At 41.3% G+C, this 10,426-nt stretch overlaps 1 protein-coding gene across 1 annotated transcript; it reads left to right on the top strand.

Annotated features, from left to right (window-relative positions):
- The first annotated feature begins 4,284 nt into the window (after positions 1-4,284).
- On the top strand, positions 4,285-10,034 carry LOC120270466 (protein-tyrosine-phosphatase MKP1-like). Its single transcript, XM_039277483.1, has 2 exons — positions 4,285-6,398; positions 9,182-10,034. The coding sequence occupies exon 1, from the start codon at positions 4,387-4,389 to the stop codon at positions 5,962-5,964; it is 1,578 nt and encodes a 525-aa protein (XP_039133417.1). The 5' UTR covers positions 4,285-4,386; the 3' UTR covers positions 5,965-6,398; positions 9,182-10,034.
- Positions 10,035-10,426: the final 392 nt, after the last annotated feature.

The following is a 10,426-nucleotide window of genomic DNA, read 5'->3' as shown; positions in this document are numbered from 1 at the left end:
ATTAGCGAGACCTTATGGAGTCGACCATTTTACGTCACGGTAAAATGACGAGGCTTCTTTGATCCAAGCATTGAGCGACTCCGTGACATTTGAATACATCTCACCCCAACGATCACCTCCGAACGAGATAATTCGACGATGTGCCATATCCGATTTATGAATCAACGGTGATGAGCTTCGGGTGATGTGGCCTGCGAGTTCATTCACGGTATCATCGAAATCTTTTAGCCGTGGATGCCCACGCAATGCGGAAGCATATCGACCGGCACTCATCCTTCGATGTCTTCCCAAGTCGACATTGGCTTTTCATAAAATTGGCCTCCAAATGCTCGAAGATAGTATGCATGTGGCGAAGAGGAAGACTCTCGCAATTGCGTTTACAAGGCCCCTTCGACTGCATCGACACGAAGGTAATTATCTCATGATAATCTCCTTCCTCGTATAAAGCATCGCCCTAACTTAGATATGAATCAAGTCGATTGGCGTCGGTCTCGTTGTCGACTATACCGAAGGCGACGTGGAAAAAAACCATTGTTTCCATCTTTCCACTGGCACTCGATGAGTGTCCCCGATATTTTTCCAAAGAGGTGGGTACCATCGAGAAAGCAAGACGGTCTGCGAAAGCCCTCTTGAATCCCACATACACGCACCGAAAGAAAAGAACGCACGCGTCTAAAACGATCTCGTCTCTTTCCACGATCGTAGCGTGCCGGGATTTGTCTCGACCACCTTATCCACATACCAAAGCAAAGCGATCGTAGCTAGAGATGTCATCGAGCGTCGAGGACCACCCGAGCATGCTCTTTTCCCAACCAAGCTCGCTTGTATGGTATGTGGACACCATGTTCCCATAACATGTCCCTTCCGAATGTCGATGGCCTTGTACGAGGGCGGTCACTGAGCTTCGAATCACTCGTGCGCTTACCCATTTTTGGGACGCTTTTCGGGATGTGACGCTTGAACCTATGCCACCATCGCATGAGTGTGTGACGGGTTGATTGTCTTGATTACGAAAGTATTTTTTTATTATACTCTTTTTGAAGCGTGAAGGCGCTTGATGACAACCATCGTGGCGCATTCCACGATCACTCGATGTTTCTCGTTCTTTATGAATTTGAAGTCAAAATTCCGTTTGATTGCATGATTTCGAAGTACGTCCCTGAAATGTTCCACACCGTCAAAACATTGTCCAATATCCAACGATAGCACTCGGAATGGTCGGCGAGGATGGAAGACATCCCACGCGTCCACGGTCGCCCATGGGATTGAGCAGAGCACTCGCAGAATCCGAATTTCTGCCAACACTTGATCGAATGAAAAGATCAATATATTAGTCGAGAATATAATATTTAAGGGATAATGCCAATATTTAAAGCGTTAAATTAAATACTTAAAACCGTTACCAATTAGCGTAAAGCGACTTGTCTGATATGTTAGCGATGGCGAGCATATTTAAACAATAATGAACCCATCAAGTTGGATCGAAATAAAAGAGAAGGAACTTACAACGAGTAGAACTCGTTTCCATTAGGATTCCAGTGATGGCGACATTGTCGCATCCCGACGACAAGATCAACAACACGCATTTTGAAGATGGAGTGCACGTGACACGTTCACTGGAAGTCAACATCGTTTCTATTGGACAAACCGTTTTATATCCATCCGGTGTGATAAACTTCACCGCTGACAAGAGAAACTTGAGACCCCATCGCTCGCATATCTCATTAACACCAACTCCCAGAAGTGCGAGCCGTGAACATCGAGACTCTTCCTCCCGTTGAATCTAGCAATACCGCAAAAAATTCTCCATAATATCTAGGCCGAAAACCAAATCAGATGCGAACCAAATGAAATGAAGAACAAAAAGAAGACGAAGAAGAAGAAAAGAATATGTAAACAACAAACAACGATCGGATAGGCAAACAAAAAGTGCTGCAGTTGTATGCATGGAGGATAGACTAGGCGTGATGTGATGTGATTGAGCGGTATTTTTCCCTCCATCCCAAGGGCAAAAAGGGAAATATATGTCGATATCACGAGTAAGACATATTGTCATCGCTCGAATGAAAGTTCTCACCTCAACATGAGTCTCTGCTTTTAAAGCGTCAAGCTTTTTTTATGTTTAAACGGATACATATAGTGTTTAAAATAACGGTTTTCTTTTTAACTAAAGTCTATATAATGTAAATAATATGTAAAACGTTTAAACATCTTTATGTATGTGATTAAACACCCGTTATCGTTGTTTAAAGAGTAAATCGATTATTGTATAACTGTTTGTATTGTTTCGATGCCGTTCTTTGTTATGTCTCTGTTTAAATTTGAAAATACAAATCTCTGATAACATTCTTATTCAATATTAACTTATTTTGTCCTGTTTAAATTTCATTTTCACAGTTTAACATTTTTCTTATAAGTATCAGCGTAATTACTGATGAAATGTACTTAAAAATACTGAATCTCGATAAAAATACATTTAATACTATACAACATTCATTTTTATTATTAAATATCAGGCGTAATTACTGGATGACCATCACTTAAAAATACAAATCTACGATAAAAAAATAGAATGTAAAGACAATACAAAAATTCTCTGTTTAAGCTTCGAAACTCTCCGTTAACGCATCGACGTAACCATCACGGACGATCGTTGCTTTATAGATCAAAGTACACGGTGAATACGATTGTCCAAAACACTCGCACTGACCCGGACCACATTTTTATTGATCAGAGTTCTTTTTAAAGGATATGTGATGAACCTTCTTAGTAATCATCCATGATCAACTTATAAGTGAAACTTTCTTTTTCTTGACCCAAGGCGAAACACACTTCCGTCGTTTGCTTACCCGTAGAGTAGAGCGAGAAGGCGAGCATTTCGACTTGGGCAAGAAAAAAAGTTTTTCACCCTCTGTTGTTAGGGGATGACGAGAGGAAAACAATCATGACACATCACAGCAAAAAGTCATGATCTAAAAATGTGGTTTTAAATGAAACGTGAATCGTGAAATGAACTCAAATGTTCGACTCGAGCAGGGATGACCATCACATAAGAAGAAGAGGAAGAGGAAGAGGAAGAGGGAAGAGGGTGGTTGCGCCCGGTGGGAGTATGCTTTCAGCGAAATGGTTCTTCCTTCCCATTTATCTTCGCGAAACCCAACAACCTGCTGCTCGCAGCCGACTCGCGATTTTTACTATCTTGACGGCGGTGGAAGCGCTGGAAGTGACAGGCGTGCGTTAGTCGCTTGAGACGCCGCCACCATCGCGTTGTATATTTTAAGCGGATAAAAATACAGTTTAAACGATAAAAGAAAACATTTAAACATAGAAGCCAATATTTAACCAATACATGGATATATGTAAATCTAAAGTTCAATATTTAAACAATACTAACAAGTATATACACAATGCCTGCTCTCGACAGATTCATTACGACGATCTGCGATTGTGGCCAGGAGCGTGGTAATGGCTACAACACAACTTCAGGGACCGGAAGGGTGGCGATGGCGGCAAAGCACAAAAACTCTCCATAATTTAATCGGGAAAAGCTAAAATTGAGTACACCAAATGAGAAGAAGAAAAAGAAGAACAAGAATAAGAACAAGCAAAGAAACAAGATATGAAAGCACCCTAAACTTTGTTTGAGAAAAAGCAGGAGGCGTTGGAAAAAAATATGCGTAAAGTTCGAGACGATGATGTGATTGGGCGCCATTTTTCCTCCTTTCAGTGAGCGAAAAATTTACATATCGTGGACCCACTAACTTACCGTGAGGGGGTTAAAGGGAATGTAAAATATAACGGAGGGTACGTCGGGTGTGTATAAAGTTGGAGGGGGTTTTTGGGAAGTTTTGAAAATTACGAGGGGTGAACAGTAATTTTTCCTATTTTTTATTGTATAAATGTAGATGAAGTTCAACATTTGACTCAAATCTCTTATGGCCGTTGTGAAAAAAACAAAAATAAAATAATATAATTTTGTCTAATTAGTTTTTGAGATCGCTAAAAATCCGAAAGAAAATTAAAAATTTGAGCGATTCTCTCCTTAAAAACACATACATATATATTATATATAAATTAAATTATCAAAAGATAACAAGATCATTTGTTGTTCATGGTCAGGTCACTCAACTCGCCGTTGACCATACAGTCAAACTCCAACGGCGCCGTACTTAACCACCCTTTTATTTATTTATTTATTTATTATTTATTAATTTAATTTAATTTAATTTAATTTAATTTTTTTATTTATTTCAAGAAAACCCACCCCATCATCTTCCCCTCCCTTTCCTCCCCTCCAATCACACCCCTCCTTCTCTTGTTTTACTCAGTCTTCTCCTCCACCTCCATCTCCGCTTCTATGACTCTCCCCTTCTTCTCCTCTCCTCCATGACCCTCATGGACTCCTCCGACGATACCTCCACCTCCGCCTCCGCCACCGGCACTGGTACTCCCAAGAAGTCCCTTTTCCGCTCCGCCACCTGGACTGCGCGCTCCCCCAAACCCGGCCGCCCTTCTCTCCCCCCTCTCCAACCCCTCCGCCGTCCTAACCTCACCGAGTGGCCTCTCCCCGGCTCCGACGATTGCCCCCATGCTCACCCCCCTTCTACCCCCTCCACCTCCTCCCTTTCCCGCGTCGTCGACCACGTCTACCTCGGAAGCGACGCCGCCGCCCGTGACCGCGACGGTCTCCGCCGTCACGGCATCACTCACGTTCTCAACTGCGTTGGCTCTGCTTGCCCTGAATACTTCCGCGGCGATCTCATCTATAAGACTCTCTGGCTCCACGACTCCCCCGCTGAGGACATCACCAGCGTCCTCTATGATGCCTTTGATTACCTCGAAGACGTCCGCTCCGCTCGCCCTCCTGGCCGCGTCCTCGTCCATTGTCTCCGCGGCGCGTCCCGCTCTGCGACCCTTGTCATCGCGTATCTCATGTGGCGCTACGCTAAGTCCTTCGATGAGGCGCTCCGCCAGGTCCGTGCTGCCCGCGCGGTCACTGATCCTAATCTAGGGTTTGCCTCGCAGCTACTTCAGTGCCAGAGTAGGGTGCACGCGCTGCCGCCGAGCCCGGGGTCGGCGTTGCGGGCGTATCGGATGGCGCCTCACTCGCCGTATGACTCGCTTCATCTTGTTCCTAAGGCCGTTGATCGCCCGTCCCCCGCGCGGCTGCTTGATTCTCGTGGTGCTTTCGTCGTCCACGTTCCCACGGCCATCTTTGTCTGGATTGGTGTTGCTTGTGAGCCTGTCATGGCTGCCAGCGCCTCCGTCGCTGCTTCGCAAGTTGTGCGCTATGAACGCGCTCAGGGCCCCGTGGTCACTGTTCAGGAGGGATCCGAACCAGCTGAATTCTGGATTGCTTTGATGGAAAACCCAGCCATCTCTGATCAAGGCCTTAATCTTGATATTGGAGAACCAGGGAAGAGAAGAGTGGAGCTCTTCGATCTTGATTTCGAGATCTTCCGGCGGGCGTTGAAAGGCGGTGTTGTGCCACCGTTTCCGATGCCAGGATCGTCGTCGGAGACCCGCCTTCCTGCCAGAGAGAACGGGTGGAATTTATTGCGGCACAAGTTTCTGAGCGGAGGAGCGAAGCAATTGGCTACAGCACTGGCGGTTTCTCCCCGTGATGAGGAGAACAGTAGTGATTCATTTCGATCGCCGGTGTCCTTTTCCGGCGAGATGAGCAGCACACCATCATCCACATCTGCTGACTCTGCTTCCACGCGGTCAACATTTTCTCCGGCATCATCTTCTTCTTCGGATTGGTTTAATATTTCGCCTCCATCTTCCAAGCTATGTGTGTCACCAGCACCTAAGGTAATTTCTGGTTTGCCACCATTGTGTCCGGGTAAGGAGAAGACAAAAGTAGTGTCTTCCGCTACTGTTTCTTCCGGTTATTCTTTGCCTTCTCTGGCTGAAACGGCGAGGAAGCATAGCCCCTACATTAGTGATGTTAGCAGGTGCTGATGATGACAAGTGCCAGCCTTCTCCGGGAGACATAGTGAGGGATTGGTGCGTATCACCACCTTTTGTTTCAGTGGAAATGGAGGAAGAGCCCGTAGATATGAATGTAGATATGGAAGCTGAAGATGCTGAAGAAGTTTGTAATAATGAACATGGTGGGGTAATACAGCCAATCCTTTTCCAGTGGCCTAGTATGGCCAAAATGGAAGATATTGATTCTGCTTCTCTTGACTCTAGATCAGTGTATCTATTGGTAGCGCCTCAGATTAATTCAGGTGTGATTAAACAGAGAACTAACATATTGTATGTTTGGCTGGGGAGAGACAGTTGTTTGATGAGCAGTGGAAATGGTAGTGAAATGAATGAAAAGGTTATGAAAGGACGTGGGTGCTGAGCTTCTTCATCAGTTGGGGCTTCAAACAGATGCTCCTGTAGAGGTATGTTACAGTAACTTGCCATAATTTTTTTACGCATCTGCATCATCATTTTATTGGAAAGTCTACCTGCTTAATGCTGTTTGCGAGTGATTATTCTTATTTGACCTTTGATCTATCTGTTTATGTCATTTCTATACGCATTATCCTCCTTTCTGGTTTGAGATTCAAGCTTTAACACAAGAGAAGTATTTGTTATTACATTTTCAACTTGTTTTGAGTTCAAAAGATGAACTTTTATAATCTTGATGTTTTGAGAGTTCAACATTAGTTTGGTTATAACTAACCTTACATTCTCAAGAGGAGAGTAGATTATTCTGAGTGCTATGGTTTTGTTAAAACAGCAAAATGAACAAGAGAGTTTTCCCATTTCACCAAGATTATCTTTCTCCTCCATTAACTCTTAAAAGCTCTATGGTTGACAATGTCTAGCTAAACTCTGTCCTTTTCCAAAATTTTGCCTTGAGAAGAGAACTCAATCAAGTTTCTAGGTGCTTGTTTCATATCATTTCCCATGCTAACTTTGGTTGTGTTATTCCCTATTTAAGAGCAAGGTTTGTAACTCTGAGTAATGCATGATGATGAGTAGAACTTTGATAATGGACTTTCTCTGATACTAGTCTGGTGATTAAGTAGTCTTATGGATAGCTGATGCTTGTTCTATGTAGATCAGTATAGTTTGATAATGTCATTGTGTGACTAGCAGTAAAATGTTGTTCTAAGGGAATGCCATATGGAAATATAGAACTATTTGAACGCTATTACAGTATACCTCAATAATGAATCTCTTGGAAAGTCCAAATCAAAAAGCACAGAGCAAAAAGCAAGATGTTAAGACATCATTAAGGAAATTGTTTTGTTGGAAGAGCAGTACATGATCAGTGATGAGAAAGTAGCCATGCACATGGAAATTTTTCAAGAATTAAGTTCTTGATTTTATTCAAGTTTTGGTTAGGTACTCAAACATGAGATTGTAAACATGTGTAGCTTAGATGTAGATACCAATACATGATGAATAAGATGATCAAATAACAGAGTACCCATGGAAGATTAACAGTGAGACAAATCATAAACTTGAATATGCCCACGAGACAAAATCATGCTAGTTGAATGGCTTTGGTGAGTCTTGAGATCTTTGATGCAACTAAGACTAGAATGGAGAAAGCACATTACTTAAAGGATATCCACTATGAGAAACTCATATATTCCATGCCTTCCAAATTTGGCAACACAAATGCTTTAAAGCTAAATGGTATGCCAAAATGCTATCTGACATATTGATCATAGCAGGGCATGCAGGCAAAGCAAAAAGGGTCAAAATTCATATGGTCAAAAGCCATGCTACTAAATTCTTACATTCAAAAGTAATACTTAGAAGTCATTAGGAGAACGAATATTTGAAGAAAATAGGACTCGCTATAACTTAGGTCATCTGGACCTGAATGACATAAGTTATAGAGAGGACTCGCTATAATTTCCCAGTGCTCTAAAATATCTAGGCGAGTAAGCTTTGAGTAAGGTTTCTTTAAAGAGAAGAGGCTATGGCCTTATAATTTACAAGTCACTCTTCCTACATTTTAGAAGGTTTCCATGTTGGGTACCCCTCTAGATGAGGAAGTCTTAGTTGTTTATCAAGGATGCTTCATGCAATTGATTTATGCACTAGGATCCAATGTTGATTTGTGTACAAGGATCCATTTGGATCTCTGTCAACACCAAATTTTTTTCTCTATCCATCGATAATGTTGTTTTCAATAAAACTTTTACTGGCTTGATGGTTTGTCAAACATTATCATCTAGTATAATCACTGTGGTCATATCAAGCTGTTTTCTTTAGTAATCAGACAGGTTTAGCTGCCTAAATAGTGATAGCCAAAACGGGTGGCAATTCATCATGTGCCTGTTAGGCCAATTATTGTGTAGGTTCAGCTTTGGCACGTAGATTAGTTACTTTTATCGTATGAAGCATGCGCTGTTATTAGAATGCCACACCTTAGACATCGCTGGCCACCTATGTAGTCCAATCAATACTAGCTCTTGTCTGAGTTTGCTAAAATATGCTTTTCAGTGAAGAGGCCACGGAGCGGTCATTAGCATTGCATCTGATAGAAGATGATCCTGCTATTTAAGTATAATAAGCTTCACGGGCAGGAGATCCTTGCCTGTCATATTTACTTTTTAAACGACTTCTACACTGTAGACAGCATAAAGTAAATGTTTGCATAGATTTAAGATTGTACTTATTTCATGTGGTATATTTGTCATGACTGCAAGTCTGCAACTCATGGACAAAACTTAGGAGAATGTGATTAAGCTACTATCATGATGAGTATTCAAGATTTCCAAAATTATGCTATGTTAACTTGACAGTGACATAAGCATCTGAAATCTCTTGGTAATGGTCAAATCACATAATTAGCTTTGGTTGGCATCTGACTTTTCCTGGTACTGGTCAACTCACACAGTTAGCTTTGGTTGGCATCTTACTTTTCGTGGTAATGGCAAAGCACGATATTTAGTTGTGACGTCTTTTGGCTGGTACGAAGTCATCATTGTTGCACAACTATTTGATATTTTATGTTCCTAACTTGATATAATTAAAAGCGGTCTTTAATGTTGCTCATTATGCATTGCCATGCAACTAATATCCGTCTGCTAAAGCCATGTGATCAATGAGAGACATTGTCATTTTTCCTATTTCAAGCTGAATAAGCATTTGTGCTGCAAATCCTTGTCTCATATTTTCTAGCTTAATTTTTCTTATTGATATTTCATTTTGCCTACAGATAATTAGAGAGGGAGAAGAGCCAGAACCATTTCTGAGCCACCTTTTCTCATTTCACCAAACCAAAGAAGGCAATTTGTAGCTGAAAAACAACCTTCCAGTGACGAGGAAAACATTCAAAATCAGTCACCTTCGCATTCATCTACCGCTGGATGAATTAACAGTATCCAACTGACTCATTGCCCTCATGACGAACCAAAACACGGCTCGGAAGCATATGGAGCAGATGGATGGGTGACTGATTGATCAGAACAGATATCCTGGAATGAAGCCATACTTTGATACTATATTTGGCATGTACTCTTGGTATTCAGTCTCATATGAAGTACTGATAACACCACTAGAGGTTCAGGTATCCGCCGAAAATACGCAAGTTTGCTCCTGACCTAGGATGGGGCCAAGAGTTGATTTATCACCAAGCAGTATACTCAGATTTATCGGCTTTGTTGCTCAAAATTCCTTGGACCGGCAGTGCCATTATATTGGCTTAATTGTTTCAGTGTATCTTCATCTCAAGCAAACAATGACATTCACAGTGTATAGTACTGTCCGAAGGTGGGGAAGTTAAAGGGAATAGAACTTACCCTACCGGTGGTTCACTGGTAAATATGAAGTTTCCTACTTGACAATGTATAAATCAGTGCTATTCTCTTAAAAATGGTAATAATTCATGATATTTTTCTGGAATATGTCTTTGTTTCTGTGTAGTTACTCTGCAGAAGAGAGTTTGAAGTTAATTTTATTTTCAATCGTCTGGCAAACTCCCGTCTAAGAGAGATGCATTGACGCCTCCTGGTCTGATCATGTCGTGATCTTTGTCCTGTACCATTTTTTTGTGATTTTATTTTTATTTTTTTATTTTTTTGACAAAAGTGGCAGACGTGGTGTCAATAAAAGGGTGTCAAGGGACATGTATTTACTGTGATGCATTAGTTATGATGGTTTAATGATTCCCTTAAAAATCTATTAATTAGATTTAGATTAGATGTCAAGATATTTTGAGAATTAAATCGAGATTTGACATTCTCCCACAAAATATCCATATTTATATAGTACTGTATACTGTACATATAGTGTTATAATAGTAACATTGACCATAAATTCAATTAATTCAGGTCATTTTTCATTCACCATTCTCATAACATTCTATGGCACATTATTTTTATTGCGTTCTTGTTTGAGTTTTATTTCTTGATGTTTGTAGTGTCTTGTTAGTTTTTTGTTTGTTTATTTGCTTGTCCTCTGG

This window comes from Dioscorea cayenensis, chromosome 10 (genome assembly GCF_009730915.1).
Source record: "Dioscorea cayenensis subsp. rotundata cultivar TDr96_F1 chromosome 10, TDr96_F1_v2_PseudoChromosome.rev07_lg8_w22 25.fasta, whole genome shotgun sequence".
Classification (NCBI taxonomy): Eukaryota; Viridiplantae; Streptophyta; class Magnoliopsida; order Dioscoreales; family Dioscoreaceae; genus Dioscorea; species Dioscorea cayenensis.
The sequence above is the reverse complement of the archived record's forward strand: the minus strand, read 5'-3'. Positions and strand labels throughout refer to the sequence as shown.

Excerpts from the sequence above, each read along its gene's own strand:
- LOC120270466 (XM_039277483.1), top strand. The coding sequence starts at position 4,387 with ATGACCCTCATGGACTCCTCCGACGATACCTCCACCTCCGCCTCCGCC.